Source organism: Peromyscus eremicus, chromosome 1 (assembly GCF_949786415.1).
Source record: "Peromyscus eremicus chromosome 1, PerEre_H2_v1, whole genome shotgun sequence".
Classification (NCBI taxonomy): Eukaryota; Metazoa; Chordata; class Mammalia; order Rodentia; family Cricetidae; genus Peromyscus; species Peromyscus eremicus.
The window spans coordinates 187,973,723-187,992,776 of NC_081416.1; the positions used below are offsets into that span (position 1 = coordinate 187,973,723).

General features: G+C 40.8%; 1 protein-coding gene across 5 annotated transcripts in view; it reads right to left on the minus strand.

Annotated features, from left to right (window-relative positions):
- Positions 1–10,378: 10,378 nt before the first annotated feature.
- LOC131894336 (vomeronasal type-2 receptor 116-like) overlaps positions 10,379–19,054 on the minus strand; it is a 30,057-nt gene continuing 21,381 nt past the window's right edge. For all 5 annotated transcript variants that reach the window (XM_059244591.1, XM_059244612.1, XM_059244598.1 and 2 more), the window contains exons 5-6: positions 17,671–17,794; positions 10,379–11,298 (exon numbers count right to left, since the gene is read on the minus strand). In XM_059244591.1, coding sequence (XP_059100574.1) covers positions 10,379–11,298; positions 17,671–17,794 — 1,044 coding nt within the window. The remainder of the gene's footprint in view (positions 11,299–17,670; positions 17,795–19,054) is intronic.

The window sequence follows — 19,054 nt, forward strand, 5'->3', positions numbered from 1 at the left end:
CCCTCTTAAGAATGGAGATGTATTAATGAAGAGGTAATGCCAGAGTGAAATTAGGTTCATGTGATGTATGTCAGTGCTCTAGTGACGTGTAAAACAGATACAACAGTGTCGCTAAAGATGAGGATACCATATGAGTAACAACAGAGAAAGCATGATTCTGTCAGCATGAAGGAGAAGGCAAATGGAGTTTAATCCTTCTGTGTTTGTATGTGAAACAAAACAAGGTGGTTCAGATAATCATTGCAATGTTCTGGAGCAGGTAAGTGACTTAGAATAAAAGGGGAAACCTGAGTATGCATTCATAAAAACCTGCATTTCTGCCAGATGTGGATCAGTGTGTGAAGTGTCCAGAAACACACTATGCAAATAATGAGAAGAGCCATTGTCAACGTAAGACTGTGACATTTCTGGCCTATGATGACCCCTTGGGGAAGATATTCAGCATCATGTCCTTGGGTTTCTCCTCACTCACAGTTGTTGTTCTTGGGGTGTTTCTGAAACACCAAGACACTCTCATTGTCAAGGCCAATAACCGGCATCTCAGTTACATCCTACTCATCACTCTCATCCTCTGTTTTCTCTGTCCCTTTCTTTACATTGGCCATCCTAGCACAGTCACCTGTATCCTACAGCAGAACACATTTGGACTTCTGTTCACTGTGGCTCTTACCACTGTGATGGCCAAAACTCTCACTGTACTTATAGCCTTCAAGATCACTGCTCCAGGGAGAATGAGGAAGTGGCTGCTAATAGCAAGAGCCCCTTATCATCATTCCCATCTTCACCCTACTGCAAGTTGTTCTCTGTGGAATTTGGCTGGCAACCTCTCCTCCATTTATTGACAAAGATGTTCATTCAGAACATGGACACATCATCATCAATTGTAACAAAGGCTTAGCCATTGCCTTCTACTGCATCCTGGGATACCTGTGAACACTGGCTATAGGAAGCTACCTTATGGCTTTTTGGTCCAAGAATCTGCCTGAAACATTCAATGAAGCCAAGTTCCTGGCTTTCAGCATGCTGGTGTTCTGTAGTGTCTGGGTCAGCTTCCTTCCTGTCTACCACAGCACCAAGGGGAAGGTCATGGTGACTATGGAAGTCCTCTCCATCTTGGCTTCTAGTATATCACTCTTAAGCATCATCTTTGTCCCCAAGTGCTACATCATACTATTAAGACCAGAAAGGAACTCACTTCATCACATTAAGGATACAATATATGCTAGAAGAACAAACCTTAAAACCTAGCTCCCATATTTCTTAAATTAAAGAGTTTTGAAGCATGATTGTTCTTCACTATCTGAATGCTCACATATGAAGTCATAATTTGGCATTTGATTCCATAGGCTATTATTTCTTTAAGTAATCATATTAGGCTAAATGAATTCTGCATCCATCCTCTTATTCATGTTGGAATATAGCCTGCATTTTGAGTCCTCCTCTTACATTCACTATTACTTTTGTGTTACTGATTTCATTTGCTGATGAAATGCTAATTAGGGAGTTCTTCCACTTGGATCATTCACATATTTTATTAATTTGACCGCTAGATTATTCCAAAAAAAGTTATTTCCACTGTCAATTACATATGCTGGTGAACAGATTCAAGAGTTATACATGTAAATATTCATAAACATTTTGTAAATTTGACATTCAGTACAACAAATTTGTGTCAATATAGTGTTTTGTTTCTGAAGCCCTTGAGACATTTCTCCAATTTGTCATGCATTATTTTCTTATATGTTTTTATTCTGAAGAAATACAAATTATTCACATTAGATGTAACTTTTCATAAAGATTGTACTGTACCAGATCACTGCATAAGGAGCTACATACTAAGTTATTACAAACTTAGGACCTCATTTTATTACCTGACACCAAATGTCAACCAGAACAACAAATTTGCAGTCAATACCTGGAGCCTATCTATGAATTATGGTGCCCTGTGTCAAATGCCCAGATGTAACTACTCCCACTGACTCTGTGCTCAATTCTCTGTGTTACTCTAAACATCCAAGCAGCCTTTATCTTGTCACTTCCTCACAGTCCTTCACCTTTTGCTAAATTGGTGCATATTCCTTCAACTCATACAGACTGGGAAAGACCTACAATCCAGGAAGGCCATTTGCAGCCATTGAGGAGGAGGCTTCTCTGTACCCAGGACTCCAGATAGAATCAGCAGAAGATCCTTGGCAGTCAGCTTCAGAACCAGTCTGTGTGATGCCTGTATATGAACCAGGACTTCATGAACTATGTCTGAGAGAGCCAGATCAGTCAGGAAGACAAGAGTGAATAATAATCCATAAGGAAGCTGGGGACTGGCACACACTCTTATACACACAGGGTCCCCAAAAGAGGAAGAGGATGCCTCATGTGTCTCCAAAGTCCCAGGACTCTTCCCATGATGCACTTCTCTCATTCTCATGGAATACACTTTGTTCAGTTGGCTGCTCCATACAAATAGTGTGCGTGTGTGTAAGAGAAAAAAGGAAAAAATGAAATAAGTGAAAAAAATTTTAATCTCATCATAGAAGCTGTTGCGTGAGACAGTTATTCATGCCGTGAACCCCTTTGTGCATTTATCTTTACTTGCAAGTGTTCATTGCAAAGAGTCATTGGTCTGGATCCAGGCCTTTGGTTTCTACTATCTTATCAATGCTGGGCCCTAACTAGGGCTCCTCCTGGATATCCTGTTGTTGTCCTGTGTTTTAGAAATCTTGCGACTTTAGGTCTACAGGCCAGGCCCCTTCACAAGTTCCAGCAGATCATAGATGGGGCGGAGAGTGGGGCAGGCCAAGTCATATCCTTGGGCCTGGGACTGGGAAACTGTAGGAATGGTCTACCAGATGTCAAATGGGAACAACTGTTCCATGTTTACAACTTTAGGTCTGGCTCACTCACATCTGCACTAACAAGGATGGCTCCATTGTGCTGCACTGGTGAGGTGCAGGGCCTGCTCTCCCAAGTGTTGCAGCTGGTGGGGGTCAGGTATAGCTCTCCCACTACATGACCACAAAGCCAGCTCTATCACTTGCCCCAGATATTGATGGGCATAGGGGAGGAGGATAACTCTCCTCCACAGATGCCACCTCAAGACAGATGCATGATTGGGACAGATCTCCCATACTCACAATTTTTCGGCTGGCTAATCCACAACCACACTAACAAGGTTGGCTATATTCTGCTTTTCTAATGATGTATAGGGTTTGCTCTCCCAAGTGTTGCAGCTGCTGGGGGTCAGGGATAGTTCTCCCATTCCTATGACCACAGGACATGCTCAACCTAGTACCTGTCTGTTTGGTGTTGGCATGGGATGGGCATGAGCTTGCTTCCTCCCCCTCCCCTCACCCAGCAATGCCTGGTTCATGTGGGAGAGCTGGCCCTGTGGTATTAAGAGCTGAAGGCATTCTTTTAATTGATGTCCCCTCTTCTCAGATGACTTTAGATGTGATGACTCAGATGTATCAAGTTGTTAGGAAACTATCCAGCACAATTGACACATTTAATTTTGACATGCAAATACATCACTACAAAGCTACCTTTCCTTTTCTGTTCATCCCCAAGATCTCACATTAAATTTTAAGTAGGGGTGGCAGAGAGGGCTCAGCATTTAACAGCACTGGTTATTCCTCCTGAGAACCCAGGTTCAAGTCCCAGCACCAACATGGCAGCTCACAACTGTCTGTAACTTTAGTTCCATGGAATCCAATACCCTGACACAGATATACATTCAGGCAAAACATCAATGCATATAAAATAAAAATAAACAAGTATTTTTAAAAACATAAGTAACTTTAAATGTCCCACAGTTTTAAAAAGTCCCACAATAGAACACATTACAATTTCACTCAGAGGTTAAGAGTACTGGCAGATCTTTCAGAACTCCCAGCAATTGCATGTTAGCTCACACCAGCTATAATGAGAGCTGGTGTCTTATTCTGGCATTCAGAAATACATGCATGCTGAACACTATACATAATAAATAAATCTCTTTTTAAAAATGCAGTCCTTATGGGCAGTGATGACATACATATTTACTGCCAGCACTCAGGAGACAGAGACAGGTGGATCTCTGTGATTTCAAAACCAGTCAGATTTACAGAGTGAATTTCTAGGCCACCCAGTAGTACACAGAGAAACCCTGTCTCAAACAAAACAGAAAAATCCATCCCTTTATCATATTCAGTCTCTTTTTTTTTTTTTTTTGGTTTTTCGAGACAGGGTTTCTCTGTGTAGATTGGGCCTTTCCTGGAACTCACTTGGTAGCCCAGGCTGGCCTCGAACTCACAGAGATCCACCTGGCTCTGCCTCCCGTGTGCTGGGATTAAAGGCGTGCACCACCACCGCCCGGCTTCAGTCTCTTTTCAAACCCAAAAATGCTTTTAAAAGTTTGAAATCTCTCAAGTGTGGGCTCCTAAAAAAATAAAAATTAGGTTAAATAATTCCTTGCTTCAAGAGGGAAAGGCACAAGGCAAAGTCTCTTTCTGACAAATAAAATCCACTCTCCAACTGTGTAATAGTTTGATTTCCAATGTCTGGATACACTTACTGTCTTCTGGGTTTCTCCAAAGGGCTTGGGTCACTTCTTTAGCTCCATCCTCTGCAGCACACACAGCTTGCCTTCCAGGCTCAGGATGGCTCCACTCTATAGCTGCTTCTGTTCATGTCAGTCATCCCACAGTACTGACCTCAACCACAATGCTGGGTCTTCTACTGCAACATGACTGCACTTTTATCAATGCCTCTCATGGACTCTCTTCATGGTTCCAAGTCTCAAATTCTCTGTATGATTCCTTTAATTTTGGACCTTCAAGTGCAAGTGTACTTACACCTTCACCAATGGCATCTCCCAGCTTTTCACAGTGCCAGGCCTCAGCTGGAATCCATGACCAATTCATGCCTTCAAAACCAGTGCCACCTAGGTGACTCTCACACCACCAAAATTGACTGCCAGCATGACATACAACTGTCTCTGGGACACAGCATCCTTGTGCTCTCAGGAACCACTTCTCAGAAGATTTCAACTCAGCAATGCTGGGATCCTTTTTTTTTTTTTTTCCTGAGACATTGTTTCTCATTGTACTTTTCGTGCCTGTCCTGGAACTCATTCTATAACCCAGGCTGGCCTTGAACTCACAGAGATCCACCTGGATCTGCCTCCAGAGTGTTGCAATTAAAGGCATGTGCCACTACCACTGTGGGCTCTTCTTAATCACCACTAATTTCTCAACTCCAGCCAACCAGCATCAAGTATCTCAGTAAAACAAAGGTCTCACTTTAGTAGTTCAGATATTTTGTTAATCATAGCTGATTATTCAGTCCAGCTAACCAGGGCCACAGAATCTTAATTCAAAATAACAAAGGGCCCCAATAGAGTCTTTAAACTTCCCTCTGAAACTTCACAAAACATGTTCCCATTTTCTGCATTGCCTTCAACATTCTTATATTCCAAGCTACTACAGAACAGCTCACCATTAGGTAAACACTCAAAGGATTTTCTTATACAATGTTTCAAAGTCCCTTCAAGGTCCTCCTACAATACAACATGGTCAGGTCTGTCAAAGCAAGACCTCACCCCTGGTACCAACTTGTCATAGTTAGAGTTTCTATTGCTGCAATAAAACAACATGGCCAAAAACCAAGTTGGAGAGGAAAGGGCGTATTTTGCACACACTTTCACATTTGAGTTCATCATTGCAGGAAGCCAGGACAGAAGTCAAACAGGGCAGAGAATTGAGGTAGGAACTGAGGCAGAGGCCATGGAGAGGTGCTGCTTACTGCCTTGCTCAGCCTGCTTTCTTATAAAACTCAGGACCACCACCTAGGAATGTCACCACCCACTTTGAGCTGGGCCCTCCCAGTCAATCACTGATGAAGAAAATGCCCTATAGCGGGATCCCATGGAGACATTTTCTTTTTAGGGGGGTGGGAGGCTTTAAGACAGGGTTTCTTTATGTAGTGTTGGCTGTTCTGTAACTAACTCTGAAGACCAGGCTGGCCTCAGACTCACAGACATCTGCCATCCTATGCCTCCCAAGTGATGGGATTAAAGGTGTGTGCCACCACTGCCAGCTTAAAAACATTTTCTTAATTGGGGTTCCCTCCTCTCAGATGACTTTAGCTTGTGTCAGATTTGCAAAAAACTATCCAGTGCAGGGTACTTGAGCTGGAAGAAGTGGACACAGGCTTCATTCCTAAGCCAGAACCAATATCCAGTTGATAGCCAGCTGCTAATGAAAGTTTAGTTTCCTCCAAGGGAGTCTCACTGGAGTCTAAACTATGCTGAAGGTTAGAATGCATGTGTAACAGTAGATGGCAACAGAAAATGAACTCAGTGCCATCTTTGGATGATTGTTGTCTCACAATATCATGTCAGATTGTTTTCCTTTTTTGTTTGTTTATTTCTTTGTTGTTTTAATCTTTTTTGTTTTGTTTCACTTTGTTTTTTTTTGTTTTCTTATTTTTTTCTTCTCTCATTTTACCCTATTTGTTTCTTTGAGTATGTACAATGGCTACCACTTTACAGTTTTTATGCGACTGAGAATGTGCAACCAAGTGGGTCTCTGATTCATCTGACTTTTTTGGCTCCTTTCCTTCTTTTTGTTTGTTTTCTTCAATCTAATGTGTTATTTTTCTTTTATCTTAGTATATTTTATTTCATTAATATCCCATAGAAGTCTGTTTATTTTCTAGTGATAGACAGAAAAGGTTTGGATTCTGGAGTGTGTGTGTGTGTGTGGGTGTGTGTGTGTGTGTATGTATGTATGTGTGTGTTGTGTATATGTGTGTGTGTCTGTGTGTGTGTGTTGAGTGTATTTTTATGTGCATGTGTGTGTATAAGAGTACTTGGAGGCCCAAAGAGGACTGTGATCCCTTGCAGCTACTGTGACAGGTGGGTGTGAACTACATTTTCTGATGTCTGTGTATTGAACTCTGCCACTTTACATGAGCAGTACATGATTTTGTCTACTGAGACATCTCTCCAGATTCTGCAAGATCTGTTTATTTTATTTTGTACTAAAATATTATTTGTATGTTAATAATAAATAATAAATAAAGTTGCCCGGGGGTCAGAGCTATTAGCAAGCCATAGGAAAGCCGGGCAGTGGTGGCGTATGCTTGTAATCCCAGCACTTGATAGGCAGAGCTAGGTAGCTCTCTGTGTGTTCAGGGATACAGCCAGCATTGGAGACACACGCCTTTAATCTCAATGCCAACCATAGAAGATCTGGAGGTCTATACAGACAGGCAGTGACGAGGTGGTCATGTGGTTGGGTTTACAACCAATGAGAAGGCAGAACCAAAAGTCTTTATAAAGACTTTAACACAGGAAGTAGCTCTCTTTCAGAGAGGTAGGACCACCACAGGAGGAAGGGTAAGGTTTTAGCTCTTAGCTCTGACCTCTTGGCTTTCTTCTTTGTGGAAAAAAATTTTTTTTGGGGAGAAATTAACAGCAAATATCCCAAAAGTGTAGAATTGATCTTAATAAAGAGAGCTGATTGCATCTTGCCTTGAATTGTACGGGAAAAACCCATATCTGGAGTTCATATATTTTATACAGATGCCAACAAACAAGGAAAAGCAGGTTACAAATCAGAAAATTTAAGTAAAGTGGTTCAAAGTCCTTATAATTCAGTTCAAAAATCAGAATTGTATGCTATTCTGTTGGTATTAATGGATTTTTTAGAACCTCTCAACATAGTAACTGACTCTCAGTATGCTGAAATAGTAGTTTTACATATTGAGACTGCAGAATTTATCCCTGATGCTTCAGAATTAACTTCACTATTTATTCAGTTACAAGATACAGTCAGGAAAAGGAGTCATCCTTTATATATAACTCACATCCGATCCCATACTGGTCTGCCAGGCCCTCTAGCACAAGACAATGATGAGATTGATAAATTATTGATAGGAAATGTGCTGGAGGCCTCAGAATTTCATAAAAAACATCATGTCAATAGTGAAGGTTTAAAAAAGGATTTTTCCATAACCTGGCAACAAGCCAAAGAAATAGTAAAGAAACGTCCTACTTGTTCGTTCTACAATCAAACACCATTACCAGCAGGATGTAACCCAAAGGGTACTCAGAGGAATTAATCTTCTAAAAACACCAACACCTCTACCTTTAAAAATGGTCAACAGACAAGCCTGTATGAGTTCAGCAATGGCCTTTAACAACAGAGAAACTCCAGGCTTTAGAAGAGCTGGTAGAAGAACAGTTAAATGCTCAGCATATTGAAGAATCAACCAGCCCTTGGAATTCTCCTGTATTTGTTATTAAAAAGAAATCTGGTAAATGGAGAATGGTAACAGACCTCAGAACAATTAACAAAGTAATTCAGCCAATGGACTCTCTACAATCTGGAATTCCTTTGCCTACTCTGTTACCAAAAGGATGGCCTCTCATAGTTATTGATTTAAAAGACTGTTTCTTTTCAATAACCTTACAAGAAAAAGACAGAGAAAGATTTGCTTTCACAGTGCCTACTTATAATAATTCTCAACCGGTTAAAAGATTTCAATGGAGGGTCCTCCCACAGGGAATGTTGACTAGCCCAACTCTGTGCCAATATTTTGTACAACAGCCATTGGAAGTGATACGTATAAAATTTCCTAAATCTATAGTTTATCATTATATGGATGATATTTTACTAGCTGATTGAACTGCAGATACTTTAGAAAGAATGTTTGAAGAAGTAAAGAAAATTTTGCCTTGCTGGGGATTACAAATTGCTCCTGAAAAGATACAAAGAGGAGATTCTATTAATTATTTAGGATATAAAATAGAGCTACAAAAAATTAGACCTCAAAAGGTGCAAATTAGGAGAGATCGACTACAGACTCTTAATGACTTTCAAAGACTATTTGGAGACATTTCTCATCTAAGAACTATTGTTGGGGTAAAAAATGATGAACTGAATAATTTGTTTAAAACCTTAGAAGGTGACAAGGACTTAAATAGTCCAAGAGAATTATCACCTGAAGCTGAGAAAGAATTGGCCTTGGTAGAAAAGAAAGTACATGAAGGGCACGTAGATCGTATTGATCCAAAGCTGGATTGCATTTTGGTTATTTTACCTTCTAGGCATTCTCCAACAGGAATATTATTGCAGAGGGAAGATATTATATTAGAATGGATATTTTTACCAAATAAACCAAATAAAAAATTAAAAACTTATGTGGAAAAAAATCTCTGACTTGATTTGGAAGGGAAAATTGAGACTTCGTCAATTAGCAGGAATAGACCCAGCAGAAATTGTCATACCTTTAACTAAGGAGGACATTGAAAAATTATGGATAGAAAGTGAACCTTGGCAAAAAGCTTGCAGTAAGTTATAAGCTTTTTCCTTTTTTTTTTGTATTAAAATAGAAAAGGGGAAATATGGTGATATTTTATTTTGTACTAAAATGTTATTTGTATGTTAATAAATAAAGTTGCCCGGGGGTCAGAGCTATTAGCAAGCCATAGGAAAGCCGGGCGGTGGTGGTGTATGCTTGTAATTCCAGCACTTGGTAGGCAGAGCTAGGTAGCTCTCTGTGTGTTCAGGGATACAGCCAGCATTGAAGACACATGCCTTTAATCTCAATACCAATCATAGAAGACCTGGAGGTCTACACAGACAGGCAGTGACAAAGTGGTCATGTGGTTGGGTTTACAACCAATAAGAAGGCAGAACCAAAAGTCTATATAAAGACTTTAACACAGGAAGTAGCTCTCTTTTCAGAGAGGTAGGACCACCGCAGGAGGAAGGGTAAGGTTTTATCTCTTAGCTCTGACCTCTTGGCTTTCTTCTTTGCATTGGTTCTGTTTCTTATTTAATAAGACGGTTGGTTACATCTACAGTGTGAACTATATTTTCTGATGTCTGTGTATTGAACTCTGCCACTTTACATGAGCAGTACATGATTTTGTCTATTGAGACATCTCTCCAGATTCTGCAAGATCTGTTTATTGAAACATCCCTCTTGCTCCTAAGTTCTACTTCTCTAACTCCCAGGATGCATCAGGATTCTCTAGTCTTTCCCCTACAAGGGGTAGCATTGTGTTGCCTTCATCATGCAAACATGAGGTCACAAGCCTCCTTCAACTTCTCCCATAGTCAATTGCTGTCAAAGTCTTACATTCACTAAGACATCAAAAAGAAACCTCTGACAAAGAGAACACTTCCACTCTTAACTAATGTAGAAAACCAAGTCCCGTAAAAATAGGTGGCTGAGTGGAAGTTTATGGGAGACAATATAGATAAAAGTAGTATTCATGACACTGATAAGCAACACCATTAGAAGAAACAGTGAGTGTCACTAGCTAATGAATAACCTTGCATTGTATCCTAATAGGTGGTTCTGTACCAACATTATATTAGTCAGTTAAAATTTATGAAATATGAGTTCTGGAAAATGTTTTCTCCCTTAACTTTTGTAGAGAATTTCTCTCTGGTCTTAGCAAAATGACGTAGCACTTGGGGACAAAGATGCATCCCAGCAAGCCAGCACTGGAGGCTAAGATGGAGAAGACCTCCACAGCCACCATGACCTTGCCCTTGGTGCTGTGGTAGACAGGGAGAAAAGTGACCCAGACACTGCAGAACAACAGCATGCTGAATGTCAAGAATTTGGCTTCATTGAATGTGTCAGGGAGATTCCTGGCCAAGAAAGCCACAGTGAAGCTCCCCAGAGCCAGAGAGCCCAGGTATCCTAAGACTGAGTAGAAAGCAGTTACTGAACCCTTGTTGCACACAATGATGATGTGGCCATGCTCAGAGTGTGCATCAATGTCAACAGATGGAGGAGATGTTCCCAGCCAGATTGCACAGAGAATAATTTGGATGATGATGAAGATGGGAATGATGTAGGTTGGTGCCCCTGATACCAGGAGCCACTTCATCCTTCTTCCAGGAGTAGTGACTTTGAAAGCCAAGACCACAGTAATTGTCTTGGCCAACACAGTGGAAACAGCCACAGTGAATGAAACTCCATATGTTATTTGCTGCAGGATGCAGGTGACTGAGTTAGGATGGCCAATGAAGAGCAAGGAACAGAGGAAACAGAAGATGAGGGAGATGAGCAGGATGTAGCTGAGAGTGAGGTTATTGGCCCTCACTATGGGAGTGTCTTGGTGTTTCACAAAGATCCCAAGAACCAGAACTGTGAATGCAGACAAACACAAGGCCATACAGGACAGTGTCATCCCCAATGGGTCATCAAAGGCCAGAAAGGTCACATCTTTGTAGAGGCAGTGGTTCTGCTCTGCATTGGCATACTGGTCCTCTGGACACTTCATACACTGATCCATATCTGAAGCAGGAAACAAATGTATTGTTAGTGCAACTTCAGCATTTCTTATGGACAGGCCACGCCAGTGTGTTTTGGAAACTTTACAACATCCACATACTTTATTGATAAAGATGTAATTGAGACTTTTCTGAAGAGCAATGCTTCCATTTCATAATGCCTATCTTCTTCAAGGACAAACACAGATCCTATTGATACATTATTACATGAATCTTCCTGTCTGGATTAGAAGTGATGCCCTCATGAGAGATGGAGACTTGGTCTTATCCAAGATGAAAGCTCTTATAGCTTTTATTTAATTCCCATATGATCATCACCAAACACATGAGTAGCTAAGCAACAACTAATTGAATCTATTGTGTGTGTGCATGCAAGTGCATATGTATGTGAAAGCAGTAAATGAAAATGAGTGTTTGAAAATAGTAAATGAAAAAGAGCTCATGAGTTTGAGAGTTTTTTCTTGCATGTGATGTGTGGGAAATAGAATTGGGAGAGAGAGAGATTTTATAATGATGTATGAAATTCTCAAGAAAAATTAATCAAATATAATGCCCTTAGTTGTGTCCTCATCAGGGAACAGGGACACTAAATAGTTTATAAAATGAAATAATCCTACTATTAAGGTAGAAAACTATACATATGTAACACCCAGAAGTCTTGTATCTTATATCACCACCTTTGTGAGCACAGAGCACCTACTTCCTTCCCTAATTTCTTTCTACATGAGACCTCTGTGGGGACTTTCCCCCTGGGTATTCTTGGGGAGTGAGGGATAAGTGATTTAGATACAAGTATAGAGGGAAGAGAGAGAGACAGAAACACAGGATAGCCTCAGAGGAGCCTAGATCCTAATCCACCAGCCCAAAACTTTATTCCAAAGGATTCTTATATCAGTGCCAAGGGTGGAGGCAAAAGACCACCCCATTACTAGATACAACTAAATGTAGACCCTACCAAACAGCTAGTACCCAGGCCCGAGGTCCAATCATCCTCTTATGCAGCCCTGCTGGTAATGCAAGCTCAGGTATCACTAGGAAACCTCTGTGGACTCCAACAGACCTGGGTTCTACTAATGTACTCAATGGTGAAGGAGTTATTGGTAAAACATCATGAGTAAGACAACATGAGAACTCCCAAGTGAGAGTGGTAACACAGAATATTTGAACTGAACAATAATACCCCATTCATAACTTGTAATTTCCACCACAGCAAGTAAGTGAAATATGATTGTAATTGTGCTAAATTGTGGATAATGGAGAGCAATGATGTGCTTCCAGGATTTTAAGTCATTACTTGAATAAAACCAACCTAGAATTTATGGCCAGCTATGATTACTTTTTTTGTTGTTGTTCTTTAAGGGGCTGGAAAGATGGCTATGCTGTTAAGAACATGGTCTACTCTTACAGGGGGCCTAAGTCCAGTTCCCAGAACATATGAAGTGCCATTTTACTACCTGTAATTCTGGTACAAAGGGCATCAGATGCCTCTTGTGGCCTTCACATGGACCTGGCCCTGTATGGACTTACTACCCTCTATATATGACTAATTCAAATATTCATAAACATAAAGGTTTGTTTATTTTTGTTGGTAATTATTAATATAAATGCCCTTTATAGTTATTATCTTAAATCAATTTTATTACAATCTGTTTTTTTACACATGTGTGTGAGTGTTTTGTGTGTGTGTGTGTGTGTGTGTGTGTGTGTGTGTGTGTGTGTAAAGTGCAAGTTGTCAAGAAGGCATCTTGTAGGAGTTGGCTCCATCTCATTTCAATGGGCTTCCTGCAATGAGTTCAGGTCATCAAACTTGTGGCAAGGGATTTACCTGCTAACTCTTCTCATTGACCTTAAATATCGTTTTTTTTTTAAAGATTTAGTTATTTATTATGAATACAGTGCTCAGCCTGCATGTATGCCTGCACACAAGAAGAGGACAGCGAATCTCATTATAGATAGTTGTGAGCCATTATGTGGTTTTGCAAAATTGAACACAGGACCTCTGGAAGAGCATCCCATGCTTTTAACTGCTGAGACATCTCCCCAACACCCCAAATGTCTTTTTTAAATGTTCTTTGTATTATAGACAAGGACTGGCAATAAAAGCCAAAAACAAATCTGGACTCTCCTTTGAATTTGGCCATCTCCAAATCAATAACCCGTTGACTTATATGGATTATGTATGCCAAACTAACATTGGAATCATTGTAGCTGTTTCTTTTCACTACAAAACTATTTTAGCCAGGTGGTGGTGGCGCACGCCTTTAATCCCAGCACTCGGGAGGCAGAGGCAGGCGGGTCTCTGTGAGTTCGAGGCCATCCTGGGCTACATAGCAAGTTCCAGGACAGGCTCCAAAGCTACACAGAGAAACCCTGTCTCGAAAAACCAAAAAAACAAAGAAAAAAACCAAAAAAACCCTATTTTATCTCTATTATTGTGACATTCACTGCTACTGTGTATAAAAATCTTAAATGAGACACCTATCTTTCTCTACATCAAGTGTCCACACTTTTCCCCATTTTTTTTACATGAAATCAAGTGCTGTCTTGTGTTTAGCTGTTTCTAGTAATTTTACCCACAGTTACTACTCTTTAGTCACCACAACCTACAATGGCATCAGTCAAAACTCTCTGAAAACCTCCCTCTAATGGAAGTAACAGCACTTGCATCCTCCCAAAGTTTCCTTAGTAGGTTCCTATTGCAGCCTTATGGTACCACTCTGAATTCACATCTTCATGGTGTCTTCCTCATGCACCTGTCAGCTAAATAACAACACAAAATCATAGCCATTCATCAAATGCTGTATAAACAACATGCCCACCACCACACAATACTTATTTACCATCACAACACATGGTAACTCAATATCTCTTTGTCAGAAATGTTTGTGGGCAGTGGCAAGAACAAGTTGTGTAGGATTCATGACTTCAGTTGGAGTTGGAGTTTTCTCTCCGGGTCCCACCAAGCCCTTGCAGTTCCTTAGCCTATTTATAAAATAAACATACAGATGCTTATATTATTTAAACTGCTTGGCCATTAGCTCAGGCCTATCATTGTCTAGCTCTTGCTCTTATACTTAGCCTGTTTCTATTAATCTATACTTTGCCACATGGCTTGTGGCTTACTGGTACCTTACATCTTCCTTGTCCTGGCAGTGGTTGCAGGCAGTTTCCTCCTTCCCTTCCTGTTCCCTTAATTCTCCTCTCTGTTAGTCCCGCCTATACTTCCTGTCTGGCTACTGGCTAATCAGTGTTTTACTTATTAACATATTGGCCATGCAGAACATTCCACAGCATTCAGTGGCAGGAGATTACTCAACAGTTAAGAGTGCTTACCAGTAGCACAGACACTGAGAGCAACAATTAATAAATGGGATCTCCTGAAACTGAGAAGCTTTTGTAGAGCAAAGGACATGGTTCAATAAGACCAAATGACAGCCTACAGAAAGGGAAAAGATCTTCACCAACCCCACATCTGACAGAGGGCTGATCTCTAAAATATATAAAGAACTCAAAAAACTAGACATCAAAATACTGAACAATCCAATAAAAAATGGGCTACAAAGCTTAACAGAGATTCTCAATAGAAGAATCTCAAATGGCTGAAAGGCATTTAAGGAATTGCTCAACATCCTTAGTCATCAGGGAAATGCAAATCAAAACAATTCTGAGATACCATCTTACACCTGTCAGAATGACGAAGATCAAAAACACTGAAGACAGGTTATATTGGACAGGATGTGTAGCAAGGGGAACACTTGTCCACTGTTGGTGGGAATGCAAACTTGTACAGCCACTCTGGAAATCAGTATGGCGGTTTCTCAGAAAATTGGGAATAAGTCTTCCTCAAGACCCAGCTATACCACTCTTGGGTATATACCCAGGGAATGCTCCATCTTACCACAAGGACAAATGCTCAACTATGTTCGTTTCAGCATTATGTGTAATAGCCAGAACCTGAAAACGCCAAGATGCCCCTCAACTGAAGAATGGATAAAGAAAATATGGCACATATACACAATGTAGTAATACGCAATAATAAAAAACAATGATATCATAAAATTTGCAGGCAAATGGAAGGAACTAGAAAATATCATCTTGAGTGAGGTAACCCAGACTCAGAAGGACAAACATAGTATTTACTCACTCATAAGTGGATACTAAATGTGAGGGAAAGGATGGCCAGACTGCAACCCACAACAGCAGAGGGGCTAGCTAACAGGGAAATACCCTATTAGGAACTCATGGATGAGCCTGTTAAGGAGAAGTGGATGAGATCTACATGAGCAGATGGGGTGTGGGGGCATGGCAGATGGCGAGGAGTAGGGAATGAGAACATAGGGAAATGGGAGGGTCAAGCTGGAACAGGGACAGAGTGGGAGGGCAGAGAGGACAATACTATCATAGATGAGGACATCATGGGAATAGGAAGAGGCAGGGTGCTGGTGAGGCTCTCAGAAATCCACAAGGTTGACCCCACCTTGGTTTGCTGGCAAGGTCCAGAGGGTGCCTGGACTGGTCTACTCTAGTGACCAGCCTAGCAAATAGCCTAGCTGTCATCAAAGAGCCTTCATCCAGTGACTGATGGAGTCAGATACAGAGATCCATGGCCAGGCACCAGGCTGAGCACCTGGAATCCAATTGATGAGAGAGAGGAGAGATACTGCAGGCGAGGGACTTCGAGATCATGATGGAAGGACTTGCAGAGATGACCGACCACACTAGTGGAAGCCCATGAACTGTGGACTAGTGGCTGTGGAGCCCCCATGGGACTGGACTAGGCTTTCTGGATACATAAGATGGTTGTTTGGCTCAAACTTTTTGGGGGGAACCAGGCAGGGGGATTGGGATCTGTCCCTGGTCTATGGGCAGGCTTCTGGAATCTGGTGCCTATAATGTGACACCTTGTACAGCCTTGATGCAATGGGAAGAAACTTGGACCTGCCTAGGCTCAGTGTGCTGGGCTCTGCTGACTCCCCATGGGAGACCTCGATTTGGGGGATGTGGGGATGTGGGGTGGCTTGGGAAAGAGGGCTGGGGATGGGAGTAGGGAGATGCAGGGATCTGTGGGTGGTATGTGGAGTGAGTAGAAAATTTCTTAATAAAGAAAAATGAAAAAAAATAAAGAGTGCTTACAGCTCTTGAGAGAACAAGTGTTTGGACTCAGCATCCATGTGGAAACTTATACCTGTCTGTAACTCAAGGTCTAGGGGCTTGTATGCACTATTTTGGCCTCCACAATCTTTTGCACATAAACTCACACAGAAATACATTCATACATTCAAGGAGGATAAATGAATAACCAAATATTTACAAAGACTCATGACTCCAATCTAGTCTACATGTACCTTTACAGGGATATAATCATTGGGACAGATATAGTGTAGAATTCCCTCACATGGCTGTTTGATTTTTCAAAACACTTTCTTTTACAAAATACTACCAGCAATGATTTTACAGTGAGTCAAGGGTATATGTGCTGTAAAAGGGTCACAGAACTTTGTAGTTAGAATTTTCCTGCCTTGCCCACAGTCAGGACAAATCTCTGTCACTCGCCAGTCCCACAGCCACTCAGACCCAACCAAGTAAACACAGAGACTTATATTGCTTAAACTGTTTGGCCTAATGGCTCAGGCTTCTAGCTATCTAGTTCTTACATATTAAATTATTCCATTTCTATAAATCTATACCTTGCCACATGGCTCGTGGCTTACTGGCGTCTTCACATGCTGTTTGTCATGACGGCTACTGGCAGTGTCTTTGACTCAGCCTTCCACTTCCCAGAATTCTTCTCCTCCTTGTCCTGCCTATACTTCCTCCTGCCTGACTACTGACCAATCAGTGTTTTATTTACTAACCAATCAGAGCAACACATTTGCCATACAGAACATCCCACAGCAGAACTTAGTAGGTCCTCAGACCCTCCCTAACTCAACTGACTCCATGATAGAAGTACCACTCAGACCATAAAACTCATCACCTAGCAGCACCACCTGCCAAACTGAAGCAAAGGCGTAATCCATCATAGTCCTTTTATTTCTGGGAAAGTCTCAAAATGTACTAACTTTGCCTTTTAGCTTCTGTGGATCTGCTTTTGACTCACTGTTCTTGGTAATTGAAGTATATCAACCCAGAACATGTTTCTTTTGCTTCAGATCTCACCCTGAGAAAGACTCAGTGCTACACTGGGGTCCTGCACATCAACTGTAGTTGACATCCAGTTAATGATGACTTTATTTGGCTTAAACCTATGTCTGAGCAGTCTTCTCTGGTGGATACCACACAGCAGTGCAGCACCCTTGCAGGTACCTTCGAAAGTGCAGGGTGGACAGCAGAAGAAAGTCAATCTGAAGGATTTCTCCCTGCAGTAAACACTTACCTGTCTCATTGGAAATCTCATTTGCTGGGCAGGGGGTGCAATCAAAACAGCAGGCTGCCATTCCTTCTTGATGGGATTTTCTGAATCCAGGGTGACAATCAACACTGCACACAGCAGAGGGCATCTGAGGAAAATCAGACAGATGCTGGGCCAGGAGTTTGACTACTCCTTCAATAGTTATAGCATCTCATCATGTTGAGTAGTTAACAAGTTTTCTTTCTATACATGACCTGAGTGAACACATTTCTTTCAGGACTTTATACAAGGCCACACATGAATATATGAGAACAAATTGATGAAACATTAAGGTGCTTCTGAACTACTAAAAGTTCAGGAAGATCTAGGAATATGTGTTGTGTCACCACTGGAATGCCTGAACTGAACACCCTACCCACCCATTGTGTAGCTTAGCTTTGTCGACTTGACACAAAGCAGAGATACAAGAAAAAAGAGAAACTTAATTGAGAAATTGTCTCTGTTTAATTGGCCTCTAGTCATATTGGTGACCTAATTTTTTAGTTGTCCATTAATTCTGGGAAGCACTACCACACTTGGTTCCATTTCTGAATTTAGTGGAAATGCTTTGAGTTTCTCTCCATATAGTACAATGTTGTCTATGTTTTGTCTTATACAAACTTATTTTGTCAAGAAGTGTCGTTTTTATTTTTCAAGTTTTTTTTATGTTTCTTCATTTGTTTTCTCTGAAGGGATGCTGGACATTGCTCAAGACCTTTTCTGTATCTTTTTCAATGAGCCTACAATTTCTATCCTAGCATATATTTATGGGACATATTAAACTTGATTGATTTGCATATGTTGAACCAGCCTTACATGCCTGTAATAAAGTCATCTTGTGTATAGGAACTGATCTTTCTGATGTACTGTTGAGACCTGTTTCCTAGTATTTACTTGAGAATTTCTCCATCCATGTTCATTGATTGGAGTACAATTTTCTTCTTTCTGATTCACTTTACCTGGAATGGTCTTTTTCCTGTACTGCGGAGACTCTATTCTTTTTTATGAGTGCAGTGTTTACCTTCTGAGCAACATAGTATTGCTTTTTTAATTCCTTGTCTGTTTCCTTTGATTAGAGAGTGGGATTCTTCAAATTCAGTTATTAATGAAAGTTATTTGGTGATTATTGTCAATTTGTGTTTTTGTAAGTTTTGATGTATTTCAAAACTTTGCTTTTCTGTCTAGTGATCTAGTGTAGTCTACACATTCCTTTAACATCTGCTGTTTATCTTAATATTCAGTGTGAAGGAGTGTGACGTGTAAAGACACTTCTGGAAGTGTCTTCCTTAGTGATGTTGCAGTAGCTATATATTCCTGTAATTTGTGTTCACCATTGCAAATTTTTCTATCTTCCTGAAACTATGAAGGA